Raw genomic sequence first — 19,262 nt, forward strand, 5'->3', positions numbered from 1 at the left:
TGATGATTTACAAGATTTGATCTACTGAAGATAGCAATCAAGATGATAGCAAATGACTTGAGACTTTTCTTGCTTTGTACTTGGAGATCGCACAGGAGAGGAACCTGTATGTAGAACAATAGAAAAAAATAAAGACCAGTTGGTCAGCTGAACACAGTGAAACCTGTGTAGACCATCACAGAATAAATGATGGAAACGATGTGTATCTTATGTAGCAGAAGATGTGAAAGGATGGCAAACTTATGCAAACGTGGCCAAAGTAATATATTAATTAAATTCATTGCTGAAATTAACATAAGATGCTTTCTAGTTTCACAGGTGATTGTTCTTGAAGTGTCCTGCATAATTTATGTTTACTTCCTTTTTTAATATCTGGGTAAATATTTTTGAAATATGTCTCAATATGCCCCACAGTGGTTTTGTAAACTGATGGGCCCAGTTTTTTCTTGGCTGTCATACTGTTTTTTTAATAGTCTAGACTTCAGCCTTCCACTGAGATTTGTTCAATAATAGCCTTATAAAAAAACCTGAATACAAATAAATGGCTCTAATTTATTTGCATTATGGTATCCTCTCTTCACTAACATTTTCTTTCAAAAAGTTTTAATTTTTTTCCTTTTATTTAGGGGGATAAACTGCTTGTTCCCTTGTATTCCTGACTGGAAAAGCAATAACACTTTTTTTTAAATTATTATTTCTGTTTAGCTTTATTTCAATATTTTTTTTCCTTTGTATTCCTTTCCCCCAAAAAAGCGCCCCATAAGTATATAGATGTTTTATGCTTCTTTTGTGACTCTGTTAGTAAGGCACTATAGCCTTTAAATTGATAAAAACCTTTTTGTTCGGAGCCACAGTTCTTAATTTTTAGCAGTTTTAGTTAAGGTTATTTTTAACAGGATGGCATTGTGCATGAGTTGAATAATACCACTGCTTCTCTTGTGCCTCTGATATCAGGGCTTTTTTTAATGCGCTACCTACCACCATGTAATTTAAAATAAAGAATGTACACAGTGGGCTGTGAGGGGAAATATGTCACCCTCCTGTTTTTATATGTAAGAGTTTTCAGAAAGAAATTCCAGTTACGTTGGAAATGTGACTGGATCACTTGGTAGTTGATAGAAATGTGCTTGCAGCTCATTGGAGTGTAACCTCAATGATCAAGGAGTTTAAAGTTGGATTGCTTGTATATAGTAGTAAACATGGTTTATTAAACTGGGGTAGCTAACTAGCTGTTGCACAGTTCTTAATGTTTTTAAACATTAAACAAATGGTAAGTAATTAGAGATAAGTAAAGATAATTTTTTTCAATTAATTGAAAAAAATCAGAATTTTTTTGTTCAATGCCTAAATTTGAATGCATAATTATGAACTCCCATTTGGAAAAAAACCCTGTTCACCTGAATTACTTCTATTTTTTTTTCTTAATTTTAGTGAAGACTTAACTTCTATTTGTTACAAAATTTTAATTAAAGTATTGAAAAGTTAGAAATTATTGTTCTAATGTGAAAATATCTCTCTCTGGTTCCTTGATTAAAAGTGACAAAGTGTGGAGGCATAGCCTCCTCTCAGCAGGACAACTGTGGTTTCATTTCAGTAGTGTTAAAATGTTATTGTCTGGTACGTGGGAGTGTGGTATAATGTGGGGTTTTTTCCTGTCTGTATAAATTGCATCTTTTAAGCAGGCAACTGTAAGCATGTGATACATGAGCAAATAGACATTACTCAGTTGCTATGTATTCTGCTCTCTGAAAAAACAGCCTTTCTGGTACTAATGCATATACTTTGCATTCCTTAAAATCTAAAAAAAATGGTTCTTTGAAAACATCCAATTCCCAAATAGTTTTCTGGTCATGTCATCTTAGTTGGATCATAAGAGTTGTTCTTGTTCAGTTTGATTTAAGGATTTTTTTCTGTATTTTGTTCATTTGTAATCTGTCAACCTTCTCTCTCACCTGCCCAAACACCCTTTGTTAAAATGGTTGCAGTATTGTGGCATCTCAGAGCTCTAAAAGTCTAGCTGCTGTACAAGGGCATTTTAAAAATTGTCATGATTTTTGTGGGAGCTGGAGCTGAAGAACGAAAATGTGTCTAGCGGTACAATGATCTGGCTAGGTCAACACAGCAGGTGAATGCCAGAGCTGCAGGTACCATAGGTTGCTATTCATGTCTGTGCTGCAGTGTTTCATTTATTCTTTAGGATCTGGAAAGTTTCTGAAATGGTTAAACTCATTGTCTTCTGAAGAAGGGTTGAGAAAGCTCAGTGAGTCTCCCTTGAAAGAGTAATCTATCCTGAAAGAGAGTTTAAAAAACCTGTTACAGTATTTTAAAAATCTAATATCCATGGATAGTCTGTACAGAAGTACAGCAGTACTCTGTGACACTTTATATTGGAAATCAGTGATGATCCCCTGCACTGTTCTTTTTACCATTAAGCACCTAGAATTGTTGTGGTCCGTAAACACCAGGAAAATAGTGCCACTGGCTAAATGTTGACATTTACATCATTCTTGCCACATCAAAACCAACTGGGTACACAATCTTATCTCATAAACATTCTGGGTCTGCAATTCTTTCACCCTATGAGTCAAGGACTTTTTTCTTTTATTCTATTTGATGTAGGGATGTCTGTATTATTTAAGATGAAGGAATAAATTGTAACATGAAGGGGAATCTTGTGTGTGGAAGAAGTTTTTAGGAAATTGGGGTGGGGTGGGCAGAGTACTGAGTGGTTACCTTATGTATAAAGAGCTAAAGTCATTACATATATTGCAGTCAACATGTCATACCTGCAGCTAAGAAATGTTTTCACCTTCACCTCCATCGTTGTTTCTTTTCTGTAGCTGTTCATTGGACCTTCTAGCATAACTACTTGTATTCTTCAGTAATTTCTGCCTGAATGGCCTTAATCAAAACCCCCCCAAAACCACGTGATTACAAGTTGGCTAAAACATTATTTTGTTACAGCCAAGAGAAGAGTAACCTTATCAGGATTGACGAGAAGGGTTTATCTGCAGGTTGCTTCTCCTGGAAGCAAGAATGTGTTAGCCCGATCTAGCTGCTGTCAGTATAAAATGTATGATTGGGGTTTTAATTAAAATACTTAAGGTTATTTGAGGATAATTGCCTATTACTGAAAAGAGTACGTTTTCACAGTGTCATGGGCTGGGTTTCTTTTTTTGTATCTTCCCCATTATAATTGTTGAAGATCACAGACACAGAAGTACTAAAGAAACACATTTTAATGAGCAGTTGAGCCAAATTGAATACACTATTTTTAGAAAGACACATTTTGGCAGTGATTGCCATGGGCTAAAATTTAGTAATATGTAAGTTCTTCTCCTAAAGCACTGTGAAGTTTGCAGTTTTAAACTACATACTTGAACATTGATATTCATGAACAAACTAGTACTATGTTTTATAGGTTAATTTAGTATTTAACTCAATTTACGCATAGGGTTGTATAGAATCTTTCATGTTGTCAGTAACATTGCCTTAACAATATTGAAGGTTCAGTAGTATTCTCTATTTTGAATTCATAACATCCTTTTAATTTTACTTTTTGTGAAATAATGTATACTTCAAGTTCACATGATGCAACTGGATCACTACCCTGCCCACTTTTTGTTCCTGTTGTGTTAGGCATATATCTACCATGCGTATGTGATACATTGAAATTTAAGAGGGAAGGAAAAAAAAGCCCTTTGTGTGCTTAAAATGTTTTGCTGGTGCTCTGTTGCATTACAATGTATCTACTTTTCTCTCCCACACCTATCTAGTGAGGCAAATCTGCTCAGCCTAGATGACAGTGATGGGCCTTTCAGTCCTAATGAAGAAAGAAAGGTAAGTACTCTGTTTATGCTGAAAATGTATCTTTAAAGCTTGCTAGGTTCTCAAACAACTTGTCATAGTCATCTGTGCGGTATTACAAAATGAAAGTTTATGTGTTGATGTAGCAAAATATGCACAAACTGTTTATCTGTCTACCCTTACTGGTTTTGTTCCTCTGTTCCTATACTCTTGTTGGTTTGTATAGTATTCTAAAAATTTGACCATAAATAACTAGTTTTGAGTTTAGACAATTATCATTAAAGGGATTATATTTTTAAATTAAAAATATTTATCATTATATACCGTGATTACTTACTGTCAGATTCCCAATTTTGTATGCATATATGTGTGTGTGTATATGTATATATAAAAGGAGAAGATACATAGGCAAAAGCCATGCTTTTTGTGTTTTTTGATGTATACTGAAATAGCTTACTACTGCAAGGTGCTTCATAATACTTTGAAAATATTCGTATTTTGTTTAGTAACATGCCTAGTGAGTAAGGGTGTAGATGGGGTGTATTTTACATGAAAATCGGTACAAAAGCAGTCTGAAAATGAAGTCAAAGTAACATTTATAGAAATATTTTGCAATTTGTTTTTTCCTTTTAGCTTTTATACGAGTATTTTAATATATGTGAATTCTCATGTTACAGTCACTTCGTTGTCGGCCCGGAGCTGTCGGCACCAGTGGTGATTCCATAAAAACATATGCAAGGCGAGGCAAAGCTGGAAGCTTGAGACTTTTTAAAGGGAACTCAATTGGCCTCAACATGATGGGAAATAGCAAGAAACTGAGGTACTACATTTAGTTTTATGTTTACTTGCCTACTTGGTCATTAATGTACATCAATTCTAAATGAACAGAGCTAGATTGTTAAGGTCTTTCCTCTTCCAAAATGTTAAACAGCACATTAGTAAAATGCCAGAAGATAATTAAAACAGAGCACTCACTGGTATACTTGTCAGTGCCTTACCAATATTGTCTGCATGTGCTGTTATTTCCTGTATACAGTGCTAGCAGGTAGAAGAATATTTCCCCATCAAGAATTTCATCTTTTCATGATGCTGAATTGCCAAGGTTAAATCAGGATGCATTTTCTGTTTTCTTTACTGCAAGATATCATTTGATTTAGAAGTCATGGACTATTCCTTTAAAGGATTCAGCAAATATCCATACTCCTACATGACAGCCTGAGATTGTCACTTGCATTTAGAGCTGACAGAAACAATGTTTAAGCATTCAGTGCTGTACTTGCTTGTTACTACAGTTCCTAGCTTGTAACAGACTGATCTCTTTATTTAGTGTATAATAAAAATTTATATGTTCACGTACCTTTCTCTAGGAGTGTTTCATATTGCTAAAGTGCACTCAATTTGGTTACCTTTGCAGGAAGGAAGAGTTCGTAAGATAGCTAGCTATGGTTGGGCCAGTCATCAAATATCTAACTCGTGTAGCTGTATGAGGGATTGTCTTCATTCAGGATTGTCTTCATTCTTGCATGCTGATTCCTAGAGCATTGTCAGTTATTGGGACCTTCTTATCACAGAATCACTTGAGGAAATCCTTGAAGTTCTATGTGATGTGTGTCCTCTCCTGCTGTTCTGATCTTTGAGCCTGATGTGCAGGGAACAAATCCAGAATTTCCAGTCTGGGCTGGTGGTCCATGGGTTTGATAGAGTACAACGAATACAAGAGTTGTACATACTTCAGTCAAAATAAGGACTCTTCTTGCCTTTATGTTGTACTTGTAACCTATTCCCACATATTAATCTATCTTGTTGAATTTCAAAACCTAGATGACCCTTCACCCGCTGCCTTAACCAAATGTGATACATACTGCTCTAATTTAGTTTTTCTGTAGCTGGTCTGGATGGTCTTAAATTCATGGATGCTCTTAAATAAAAAAACAACCAAACAACAAACCCAAAACAAAACTAACCCCCACAGATCCTGATTTTCTGATAAAATAAGACCTCTTATGAACATTTTCTTGTTAGGGACTATGGCTGTAAGGACCACATAAAAATAGTTTAGCTTATTAGGTGAATGAAGGATATTCTTATGCTGCATTCTTTTTTTTAGTGGCTTAGTTTTGACAAAGAACAGTGGAACTTTCAGTGATGAGTAAAATTCTGCACTGGTAATAGTTCAAGTTATTGTCATTATGACCAACATGCCACTGTATAGGGGATTGTTTGGGTATATGTAATGTATGTTTGGAACAGTAACTACAGGATATGAAGTATTATATAGTAGTTTATTCTGAATAAGCTTAAGTGTCTGTCTTTAATACTTTATTTACATTGTATTAAGTTTTCAATAATGAACTTGTCTGAAGAGTCATGATTTCTAGCTAAATTTTTATTAATGAAGACAAAAAAGGCATGTAGACTTATATAAAAGTATTAATCTCTCCCATTCCATCACTGTTTAAAAATTGATCTCTGCCCGTAGCATTTTGGTGTATAAGGTTTGTTTGTATAAACCTAAAGCAAAATCAGTGCCTTCCCAATGTCCAATGAAATATAAAAGCAAACGTTATATTCTCTCCATGACGTTTCAGACCTGATCAGAGGAGATCCACAGATCAGACATGATCAGACACGTAAAAAAAAGATTTCACTGAGCTTTTTGTAAGAGTGCATCTACATTTTCCCTCCCTTCCTTTGATGGGAATACAGACAATGTCTTGGTTTCTGCTGTAGGTTAACAGGATGTTATTTGGAACTTAAAAGCTTTTTTTAAATAAAATAGATTTAATAATGGCAGGGGTTTTTTGTTACAGGTTAAAAGTTGTGTCATTGCACAGGGGTCTCTTATTTTTCCACGCATTCAAGCACTTCCTTGGCAGCTCTTGCTAACTGAACATGGGTACTTCCATCCCTTTTTTTTAATTCTTTTTACATTTGTAAAAACTTGCATAATATTTCATTATCCTTGATTTATGCTATGCAAATGATTTTTTGTGTTTCATTCTTTAATTTTTAGTACACACAGCGGATTTATAAGATTATATCCAGGTTTCTGTCTTGCTGCTGTTCAGATTGGCCGGTTCTCATGGAATCATCCAGTTTACTTCCATTCTTTAGGATTCTGTTCTTGAACATAGACATAAAGATAAAAATGCCTGTTATAAATCTGTCAGGACTTCTTTGCTCTGTTTTAGTAGTGAAGAAGCCTGTGCATGTACATTATATTTGTTGCTTGTTTTGAGTACACATAACCATTTAAAATAAGATTCCTCTAATCCTTTGGATACTAGAATTTTCTTCTGCCTGGCTGTAGGATTTGTAGTGAAATCCAACCTTACTATGTAGTTTTTCTCCCTTTTCTATTAAAGCAGTCGTACTTGACTGTGTATGTGTGTGTTTTTAAGTTCCAGAAAGGTATGTGGCTTTTATTTTGTTTTCAAGGTAAATAATTGCTGAGGGTTTTTTAGACAGTCTAAACATTTAGTTGAGACATTCTGTTACTTGGATTGGGACTGCCTTCTATTGACAAATACTGCATTATAAACATGAGACCTGGTATGATTTATGAAATTCAACAAAAGAAAGTAAAATCTGTTGCATGTTTATTACCTTACTTAAAGGTCACATCATCTACTTCGAAAGCAGGCATCCACCTTCTGACTAGTACTGAGCTGCATGCTGAATTTAACTGGAAAATATAAGTCTCCACCTTCTTCTTAATAAACTGCCATTATTGAAGGAATTTAATGGGGAATAATGGATGTGCATAGGCCACAGTGACTGCCATAAACACTGAATTTTTGATTTAAAGTTCTAAGTGAACCTGCTTTAGCAAGGGGGGTTGGACTAGATGATCTCCAGAGGTCTCTTCCAACCCCTGCCATTCTGTGATTCTGTGAAAACTAACAGTACCAACATTATTTAACACCTTTTCAGATTTTGGTCACTAAGTCTGCTTGGAAATGTGATTATGCTATAAGTGATTATCTTGATTTAATACCTTAATTGCGATAGGGTTTTGTCTTTCATAACACATGTATCACAGCAAAAGCCCCAAATCAGTAAAGGTTTGTTACTTAGTCACTGTCTGTAGTGAAGATTGGTGGTGTGTTCACTTTGACATTGCAGCATGGAAGGTTCTGACGGTTGATCATGCAATTAAGCTACTAGATGAAGCATAAGAAGATCAGATACTTGAGATTCTTGAGCTGTTCGTTGTGATTTTTATGACAAAGTTGAAGTCTCTTTTTGCACCTTGTCTGCAGAATAGGGATTAAAACCTCTTCGGATTGGTGGGTCTTGTCTCAAATTAGTGTTATTGTAGTACAATATTCCCTAAAATTCAGGGAATGAGTGATAAGATACATCATTAATATATTTTAAGTTCTTTGAGACTTCTAGAACATTTGTTCTTTCAAGGAACTTTCTAACCATTACATCACCCTGGTTTTAGTGTTGTATGTTAGTTTTCTTGAAACTGTGCTGAAACTTGCAAACCCAGATTTCAGTTCAGATGTGCCCATTTTGCAACTTGCTAGAACTTCACGTTTATGTTTTCTGGTGATTCTGTCTGCACTGGGTATGTTCTTTTCAAAGAACAGGATTATAGAGCAGATTGTATTTTACAGCTGTCCAACTTGGAAGCATATCTGACACCATATGAACCATTTAAGTGTGCCATCTAGAACAGTCTGCTTTGACTCAAATCTGATCACCCAGCAAGCTGCAATACTCTATTCCAGCACCTATTGGAGTTTCTCACTACTTGAGTGTGAGGCAGAAAGCAGAAGCACTGCTTTGCTACAGGGGCACAAGACTTCAAGTTTCCCAATCTGATAGTTTGGCAAAACTCGGTTTCAACAAGTAAAATGGTAAAACATGAGATAGATGTGGTTATAGACTTGCTTGCTTGTTTAAACTCCTTAAGTCTTAAGTATTTGAGAAGGCATTCTTGCACTCTGCTTGTGTTTTCTTTCCTAGTATCCCTTTCAAAGACGTTAAACTGGAAGCCAGAGAGCATTTCAGACACCCTAAAGTATTTAGGGCGTGTAGCTGTCAGCTTTTTATTTCTCAGGTGACAACATTAAACAGAAGGTTGACTGTAAATTAGTCTGGATGATGACTGACCAGCTGGAGTTGTATAGTCTTGATTTGGAAGCATGTGGGATGAATGTGTTTGCTTTCAAGAGGTTGGTGATTGAATGGGTCGCTGTTAAGTTAGTTCTGAGGAAGTTGAACTGTTAATTCAGAACATTTACGATGTTTCTAAACTTCATATTTCAGAAAAGACAGTTTTACCATTTGGTTGGCTTTGATAGGTCTTGTTCTGTTATGTTCACAATCAGTCAGATCATAACAGTCATCTTAGGATCAGTCAGAAACGCTCTGAACACTTCTAATACTGACTTACGATACTCGATTTAAGGCTCCCAAAAGGATTTGTAGTGCTAAACTGAAAAGAAATTTAAAAAGCAAGCTAGCGTTTTGCTTGCTTTCATCTTTTGGGGGAATGTAAAGGAAGGATTAGGAATTAGTTGCCAGCTTTTGGGGAAATTCTGGTACTTCTGGTTTTTTTCATTGGTCGTAACAGAACAAACAGCAGGAGCAAAACTTCTGCTGAATAATATTTCTGAGAAATATTTTGAATCAATCAGAATGCTTTTTCACATCATTTTAGTTAGTGCAATTAAAATTTCCAAGCAATTTTACAAGCAAAATTTAAGTGTTGTATTTCCATAATTTGAAACAGTTTGCATTATCAACATGCTCTCTGTTAAAAGTTGCATGGTTTTTTTACATTTCAAATGTAGTACTGTGTGTCCTGTCCCAGAAACATGCAGGATGATTGTTAGGGTCTCACGATCTTTGAAGGAGTACTATATTATTGATCTACTGTATCTTTATATCAGCTTTTACTAGAGATGATAATGGGAAGTAATCTTCTGTCCAGAATTAATTGTTTTACATAACAATGAGATTAAAGTGTCAAAAAGCAACAAATGAAGAAACCAAAGAAATGCTCAAAGACATTGATGAATATGCTGTCTCTCTGCAGAGTCCTGCTGAGATATTTAGAATCGTGGAATCATAGAATGGTTTTGAGCACTTGAGAATCTTTTTTTTTTTTTGAGATGTGTTGTGTTGTTTCAGTTACCAGCCATCTTACATCCATAAATTTGCTGCATTTGTTTTCCCTTATGAGTAATGAGGGAAATTCCCGAATGTGCAATTCAGTCTGTTCACGTTATGCTCTTTAAGTCATATTAAAGAAATTTATATTATGCCTTAATAAAATGTATAGATGGAAGTATAAAATTATTGTAAGTGGTTATAATTTGTTAAAAAAAGGCAGTGTCTTTTTGCAATGACAGTGTTGAGTAAAGGAAAACTGGTTCACAGTGGTTTGGATGGTGATAAAATTTTAAAAGATCTTTAATTTTCCTTCCAGGAAAAGAAATAACATTGTGTATATTCTTATTTGTCTATTTTATTCTAGGACTGAATGTGTTTATGCCTGTCAGAGGATCCTAACAAGCTGTATTATTGATTCAGAAATACTTTGTTGATTTTTGGTTTTGTATGGCTGTTATTGTAGAAACAGGACACCACAATTTTTAGCTAAGACAATATGCAAATACAACAGAGTCTTTTCTTAAACCATTTTTCTGTTTGTTTGCAGTGAAAATGCTCAGAATATGTCTTGTCCTGTAACTGTGGTACATGGCAGACGTTTTCACCATGCGCATGCACAGACAGCAGTAGTAAAAACAGCAGCCCAAAGGTAAGACTACTTGTGTTTCTCTGGATGTTCCCATTGTAAAAAGTCCTTTCTGGTTTTGTATGTTGTGATTTTCCTTATGCTGTGAAGAGTTTTAAGGAAACATAAGTAATTACATGGTGCATTCTTGATGATGAGCTTTGATCTTAATTACTAAAATTTCATAAAACTTACCATTTAGGACTTATATAATCTTAGAATTTACTAATTTTAAATCACACTATGACATATATCCAGTAGGAGAGCACCTGCTAATGTAAATATATTTAGAAAATACTTTGAAATGGACAAACATAGTATGCAGTACTAATTTATATAACTGACAACATGATCATCAGATATTAATTCACCAGCTTGTATAGGATCCATCTGAAGATTTAAGTTATAGACCTATTGATCATATGTAGTCTGTAAATAAAACATATAAACTGGGACATCTCACAGAAGCAAGGTTTTGCATTTATATAAATAGATGTTAGAATGGATGACTGGAAATGGGGGAATCTTACTCAGCTATGCTAAATTAAGCTTCATTGTTTTGAAAACTTAAAAGTACATCAGACTTCTATAACTTGTGGGGTTGTTTTATAAATTTTTTTTGCAGGCTTTTCACACCCAATGTGTGTCAAATGTATGAGCTAACCATTGCTTTAATGAATTTTCTTTCAAAATTTATCCTTTCAGAGCTCTTTTTATCTATAAATTTTTTGAATTTCTACCAGCCCACATGATTGCTTCAGTCTGTCAGCATTTTGAAGCGTCCCTCTTCTGCCCCCTTTTTTCCTGTCTTTTGTGTAGATTTTTTGGGGTGTGGGATCATATGTAGGCATCATCCTCCTTTTCATCCCACTTCCCTCACTTTCATTTGCTATCTTCAGAAAAACAAAGCCCATATACTAATGAGGATGAATGATGTGATCCAAACGTGCATTAGGGTAAACTGGCATTGAAGAAACAGACTGAAAAATGGATTTTGCAGTCCTGTCCCTGAGGACCTACACCATTGTTGCGTCCTTCTATTTCAAACTGTATTATCATCTGTGAATGGAAAATAGCACGGACATTTCCTTCCCTTTAGTAATAGCAGATGCAGTAGTAGACATCTCCATTTTCTTTATATTTCTTCCCATCGTTGCAAGGCAGGGATGACTAAGCAGGAACTTTTCCCACAAATGAAACTAAAAGATGAAATTCATGTTTTCAGTGTGGTTTATGCTGAACCACCTGTGCTCATTTCTTCTTACATGCCAGTCCTGTTTAGAATATTTTTGTTCAGTGTTCCATTGAGGAAAACATGGGGCATGTCTAAGCATTCATGCCCTTATCTTTCACTTTTTTTTTTTGGTAATTCTAAGGGATAAAATCTTGATCTGCAGTGCTAATTAAAATTATTTGAAGTAAGCAAAACCATGCAAGACTGCTTTTTCTTGGATCTCTGAATATTGACCTCAATAATATTAGTGTACTTGATTAAGCTTTGTTGTAAGATGACTCTGAAACAGCCAGTCAACATGGATTCATCTTACCTAGTTCAGTGCTGTAGGCTTTTTTCAGCATGCAAGAGAGTCCACTCCAGAGATTCTTAATCTTGAGGGGATGTTAGACTTGCCTGCTTGCCTTTCTCACCTATGGGACTTGCTTCTTTATAAACCTACAATGTAATGTGGGGGGGGGGAAAGTAGCAACTTCATATGTGTGACACGCAGAAAGAAAACTAATGCATAATATAGGCAAGCTGAATATTGCATGAAGTAATTGGATAGTAATCATCTTGAATGTTTCTAAATACGTTTTCTTTTAGGGTTGTTTTTTAGTTCATTTACATTAACAACAGACAATTAACTATTACGCTAAGAATATTTTAGGAGTTTCAAAGGCAGGAAACAGTCATAACAATTCCAAGCAATGTTTTGCTACTGGAGGATGTCAGAACCAGCATGATCTAATTGACTGAGGGTGAGCTTACAGAGGAACTGTGCAAAGGATATTTAATCCCAGTATCTTTTGCCAGTTGACTCAACTAACTAATTTTTAAAAGCTTCTAAATCTATTTCTGAGTTACGGGATTTAAAAATGTATAGAATGTGGCCTCCTGTCACACTATATTTTTTTACTTAAAAAAGAAGGGGGACTTCTTCATATGAAAATGGAGGTTTATGAATGTGGAAACAATAGTTGTTAGAAAAAAAAAACCAAACTAAAATAGGACTATTTAAAACTGTTCATAATACAAAATTCCAGTGCATATAAAGTGGGTAAGTTGGGTTTTTGTCATATATTTTTAGTTGTTTGTGATTTAATACCTTTTTTTTACTGGTTTTTATTGACATTAGACAACAGTCAAATTTAAAAGTAAATTCTGATGGTGTCTCCTCAGAAAGGAGTATATGCAGAAAATGTGAGTGGCAAACCAAGAATAAAATTCTAGTTATATATCAAGACAAAGAAAAACTGGTAGCACAGAAATTGAGTTCTAAGGTGTTGGGGTTTTTTTCCTATACTAATTTACAGGCAACATGAAGTTGTGTTCTTTTACAGTGTTTGCATTTATTGAATTGTTTTACAGTATGGTGATCAGTAACAACATGGGGAAAATCGTTTTAACTAACCCAACATATTGTTCTTAAATCTATAGTGGATTATTGAAAGGATAACCAAAAATAAAAACATGATTAAATTACTTCTGAGCACATTGAGTCTCTGGCACTGATGTTACAGATTCTGTTATTTATACTGGGTTCTTGGAGTGGGGATGGTGTCACATGGGGCAGCTAATTATGAAACTCAGTTGTGATCTCTATATAGAGTTGAATTTGGAGCTTGTGATGTGTACTGTATGTCTTTTTCTCCAACTTTTTTTGCACATGCATGTTAATTTAAATTCTGTCTGAATATCTGTTGCACTCATATTTAAAATATAAGTTTCCAGTAGAACAAAATTGGGCATTTCAAAATAATATTTTGATAAGTATTATTCATGTTTTTTCTAGTGGAATCCGGGGATGAAATGAAAATTCGTTCGCTTCTGATACAGCAGATTTTCAGATACAGCTTAGCCTAGTGTTATAGTTGGTTCAAACTATTTTTCTTCATTTAATGGATGCATAGTTCTATCTTATGCTATTGACTGACTGTTCTCTAAGATTTGGCATCGGAGTAGCATGTATGCACAGCATGTCTAACAAATCTTATGCATGAGCTGCATGAAGCAATTCGTAGGGACACTGCTCATTATAATTTCTGGATCTGTCCAGGATTCTCATTTCTTAATCTTTCTGAGATGTAAAAATGAGAATTCTCTTAAATGTATTACATAAATATGAGATTTTGAAAGAAGCAAGTGAGGCATCTAATGTAATCACAACGTACAGTATCAGGCATTCTGGAGGTTTTTTCCCTGCCTTAAGTTTTCTTAGCATTAAAATTTACAATTCTTAACAGTGTGACTCTTTACAACACCTGTAAACAGTTAATCCGAGTTACATATTAACTGTGCCAAGGATACAAAGATACTAGATATGGGTCCATATGGACATGGCTTGGATCTGACTGGATTTATGAACTCAGATATGACCTGCACAAAACCAGTGTTTATTGTTTGTAAAGGCTAGCTCCAGTTGGAAGCAATTTTTTCCCACTTTCATGCAGCATTGACTGATAACCCCCACCCCAGTCTGAGTTGCAGCGGTCATATTCAGTTTTGTATTCCTTTTACTTCCCAGAACCCAGAGCACTGTGGAGACTGAGTCTGTTTTCATATTGCACTCTGTAGGATTATCAGGATTACCTTCTTACCTGGTTTACTTTCAATCCTACCATTCCTCTAGGTAGCAAAGAGAGAGAATATGCTCTGTTCTTGTGAATGTTCTGTTTGTGAAAAGGAAAGGCAAATGAGTTTATATTCCTCTGTAGTATTATTACTCTGTTTAATTTGACTGAAGTAAAACAGGAAACAGTTTGAATTTGTTCTGGTTTAGAATAGTGTTAGTGTAAAGCACATATGATAGAAGTTTGTTAGGCTTTTGCTATTTGGGAGGAACAGCCATGTAGATTAAAAGCTTACAGCATTCTACATTGCAAGTTTTGAAAAGGCAGGAGAGATAAAGATACTGTTTGCAAGTTGTCTTTGTGCTTAGTTAGATCTATTTTTATATCAGTTGTGGTATACAAAGGACTTGAGTTGTGGGCACCAGCTACGTTCATTGATGTTAAAGGAGACGCTTCTGAAACTAGTTGCCCTAATTCTTAAATATTTTTGGAGATTCTTTTTAGCCAAAACCTCAGGAGGAGGCTCGTTGCTTCTTTTTATCCTGCTCTGTCCAGTAGCTGGTTTCATGTGGTTTCCTAAATATTAAAGTAGTGCTTTCTAATTTACTTTTTTCTCAGTTTAAACACTTAGATATTTTTGAATAGTTGGAAACAAGGTGTTACATAAATTTGTTTTATCTTCTTTTGCATGGTGATCGGGGGTTGGAAATGAGGCTTGATCTTAATTCATGTATTAGGATTCTGTTATGTCGGGTTCTACATCGTGGTGAATTAAGTGGGATGACCAAGTTGAGTTCAGAATTAATCAAATTTTACATGTTGAAAAAGAGGCAAGACAATGTCGTATTTAGACCACTGACCATTGCTGTCTGTGAAGTAACATTTGTTTGTGCGTTTATAATTACTGTTACAAAAATATTGTGAAAAATAATGATAATGGTAATTTGAAAACTAGTCCAGTGAGTGCAAGAGGCAATGAAACAGTTATAGTTTATATTTAATAACTTTTGAATTGAATGATGTGCAACACATATGGGGCTTTGCATCTTATATTTTTTTTTCTTTTTTCATATTTTAAGCAATCTGGACCGAAAGGAAAGGTAAGCTTACTGTTGATGAAATGAGCATGGCAATAAGCATTAAGAAAATGAACTTTGTGCTTTGTCAATGCTAGTTAAAGAATATTCAATCCAGTCAATCATATCTGCTCATGTGTGAAGGGGGTTGGTTGGTTTTGTTCTGGTTTTGTGGTTCACTTACTCCCTTTTACGGAAAAAGGACCTTTACATCCATGTCTAAATAATGCCATGTTAATGTGAACTTTGGGTACGTTTCCACTGGAAATTTGTCTATCTATTTATATATCCAATGTGAAAATAGAAAAATTTCAACTTTCTCTGGAAGTTAAGAATTCACTGCTAATTCTTTTTGTAGAGCAGCAAACTTTGTTTAATAGAATGGTTCTGAAGCATATCTTAGTAGGGTGTTTCACACCTTTTGCTGTATCATCTCAGTTTGATTTGAATGGCATTAAAGGTTTTTATTGTATTACTGTGAACATCCTGTTCATGAAGTATATATGTTAAAGCAGTTAACAGAAAATGTATAGCAGTATCAGGCACACTGTAAAGCTTATTTCTCACTCCTTTTGCATCTGTTTTACTACTGTTAATATTTTGTTAGCAATATGAAATGCCATACATTTGTTTTTCTTTCTTTTTAGCTTAAATTTATATGTTAGTGTAAATGTTTTGTTGATAGTAATGAATTTACTGAGTTTTTGTAAACATCCTGTCTGTAGGTGGGTTTTGGCAGTATATGCTTGATATCAGGTTGAATTGTTTAAACAGTATATATAATGTTTAACCAATAATGATATAAATAACACAGAAATCTAGTGTAGACCTGTTCTTTGTGAATTCAGGATTTTTTAGATTTATTTCAAATTCAGTAGTAAAATCGAGCCTTTTTGTTTTATTGCCTTTTGTTATTTCTTAAATACCAGAGAGATACTCACCAGTTAGTTTTGGCCCTCTGAGAAGGGATTTGGTCATCCTCTCACTGCCTGGGCTTTGTGTTCATGTATTTTTTTCCTGTTTTTCTTTGTGCTGCATTTATGTTCTTAGCCATTCAGCTATTAAGGTTTTTATTTTGGTACTGTACGTGATGGGAAGACTAGGGTTGAGTTGCATGCTGGTGATCTTCATTTTCCCTTGGGAACACCTGCTGCTTCATAATCTAGTACTATTGGATATGTTCTTTTTTACTTCCCTGCTTTTTGGTGCTTTCCTAGCAGAGGAAGATGGTTTAGGCAGGAACTACTAAATTTAGTTTTAATCATTATCATCATGATAAGTGCAGCTGCAACTCCTGGCTTTCTGGGCCAAATGGGGCTGCTGACCTGTATACTAAAAACCCAACTCGCTGTGTGGCTCCTTCTCTCTTTCAGCTTTTAACTTTTGTACTCTACTTTTCCTGTAAGACACGCTGAAGGTAAATCTTACCTCAGCAGCTTGATGCTTCCTGTCTTATCGTGCTTTACTCTGGTTTTGTGTAATGATGTAGAAACCATCAGGCTGCCTGCAGTGGTATACCTCCAAGTTGCAGAATACAGAGGTAGCGTGAGGAAAGGCAGAATAAGGCAGCCTCCCAAAAAGCCAGGCTGCGCATTAAACACAACTCTTGTGCATGCTGCCACCTCAACAAAGTTAGGAGTTGGTGCAGCCTTGCACATACATGGTATTTTTGATGTGACTCATAACAGATTGTGGGTAGTTTTGAAAGCTCTGACCTAAGACAGCATTATATCCTAAATTCCCAGATCCAGATGTTTCTTTAGGTTTATTGCTTTCTGGCACAGACAGAAATTGTCTGTGTCCTGCCCTCGCCCCCCCCTTTTTTTTTTCCCCTTAGAGAAGAAATTTTAATATGAAAATTTCACTTTGGCTGGAGGGTGTCACAGAGGTCTGTCTGCCAGCCCAAGGTGAAGCTCTAGTAAGGTCTAATTCCATCAGCAAAGGAATATGGCAGTAATCTTGAATGTGTGCTGACAATACTAAATCAGTGACACCATTCTGTCTGGGCAAAACATGTTTAGTCAAGAGTGCTGTGCCATTTAGCTTTTAAAATGTGTCAGAAGTTCAGGACTCTCCACAGTCCAGATTACCTCAGTATTTTTGTCACATCTGTTGCAGGAAGAGCCTGATCTTTTTTGGTCTCGCAATCAGTGTTTTGCTGTTTGATGCTTTACTGCTTCTTGAGGTTGTTTTTATCAAATACTGGTCTACCTTACTTGTACTTAAAGGTGCTAAAATAAAAACCGCTTATAATGGATAAGATGCTTAAAATGATTTAATCTCTGAGCATCGAGCCTAGTTCTTCAACCAAAATCTAAATCTCATAAGAAGTATTTTTAGGAAACAGGCAAAAAAATTTGTGTATTTTTAATATTTGCTAGGATGGCAGGAACAGCAATCAATATTGTATTTCTTGTTTTTTTCTATTAGACACAGTGTGTAGATAGTCTTGCATCTTGATCTGTTTAGCTGTTTGATTCTTCGTTTATCCTTTTTGAAACAGGAGACTATTAGTTTAAGTTAGGCTGTAACAGCAAGAAGGCATTTGTTTTGAAGTGTTTGAAGTTTTTTAATCTCTTATAACAATTTTTTTCTTTTCCAAACAGTCTTTTTAAAGATAAGTGTCATGTTTGATTTAAAAAAAACCCACTAGTTTCCATTCCATTTCTGCACTCACACATAATTAAACCTCTCAGTGTACCAAGTACTTTACTGGAGAAGGTATTGATGGATCTGCAGCTGTTCAAATGGCAAAAACCATCATGCTGAGGGGAGGGGCTTTGTTTTAACATCTGTAAAAACTTTGTGGTGGTAGGCTCTGCCTTTTGGGAGAGGTCAGGATAGGAAACTAGCAGGAGGTGCTTCAAGTCGCTGCCCTCTTGTGAGAGGGCTGTTACTGACTCCAAGAAAGCAATTTTTTTTTCAGATGAAATCTACAATTAAGTAGTGTTTAAAATTGTCTTTGCTTTTGTTTCTAACTCAAAGCAACTTCAAACCTGACCTTGATTTGCTGAGCAAGTAAAACTCTGTTGGGAAGCCTCAGTTGACTTGGAGCTGGTTTTCGTAACTTAGGTTTGGGTGTTACTGGTTCATTATGAGCATACGAGTAAATGTCTTATGTTGTGGGAGAAGAGAGATAATCGGTTTTTCTGGCCTTTGCATATTCTTGCAAGTGGTTATATATTTAATCAGTATCGAGTCTATGCTGATAACACAAAATTCAGACACGGTAAACAGTGCTATTGTCAAAAAATTACTGAGCAATATATGGTGATTAATTTATTATCTTAAAAAGATAACTATGTTGCATGTAAAAATGTAATATAAACCTGTACAATTTTTAGAAGAAAAACCATAACTTACAAATGTCCAGAGACCTTGAATTGTCAAACTAATTTTTAAAAGAAATTTTAGTATTCTAAATCTACCATATTGTTTTAATTGCTTTCAGTTAAATGTCAAAGTTTCAATATTATTTCTCTTAAATATCAATTTTTTAATACTTAAAACATTATACAGAAAGTAATTTTTCTAAGAGTGGTTATGTTCAAAACAAGACTTATTGTTATGAAATACTACTGGTAGTAGCATGATTTGACATGTTTGTGTGTAAACTGAAAATGTCTTTCAGGAGTCTCAAACAATCTTACAACAGTGATTTATATTGCAGTACTTTGTACAAAAAGCATGTGATATGTATGTTATGCAAATTATACCAACAAAAGTTTTATTATCCACTAATTTGTCTATATTATCATATTTTAAAAACAAATATATAGGAACTATGTCTTCTCCTGTCTTGTTCTTTTTATTTTTTGGCCACAACAATTTTTGAC

The 19,262-nt window shown here is 34.9% G+C and overlaps 1 protein-coding gene across 2 annotated transcripts in view; it reads left to right on the forward strand.

Moving 5' to 3' along the window:
* SENP6 (SUMO specific peptidase 6) overlaps window positions 1-19,262 on the forward strand; it is an 84,563-nt gene that overhangs the window by 25,194 nt on the left and 40,107 nt on the right. Inside the window, exons 3-6 of one of the 2 annotated variants that reach the window (XM_054821324.1) lie at window positions 3,777-3,840; window positions 4,485-4,627; window positions 10,484-10,585; window positions 15,430-15,450. In XM_054821324.1, coding sequence (XP_054677299.1) covers window positions 3,777-3,840; window positions 4,485-4,627; window positions 10,484-10,585; window positions 15,430-15,450 — 330 coding nt within the window. The remainder of the gene's footprint in view (window positions 1-3,776; window positions 3,841-4,484; window positions 4,628-10,483; window positions 10,586-15,429; window positions 15,451-19,262) is intronic. The other variant, XM_054821325.1, reaches the window with a different exon arrangement.

The sequence above is a fragment of the Grus americana genome, chromosome 3 (assembly GCF_028858705.1).
Source record: "Grus americana isolate bGruAme1 chromosome 3, bGruAme1.mat, whole genome shotgun sequence".
NCBI classification, from domain to species: Eukaryota; Metazoa; Chordata; class Aves; order Gruiformes; family Gruidae; genus Grus; species Grus americana.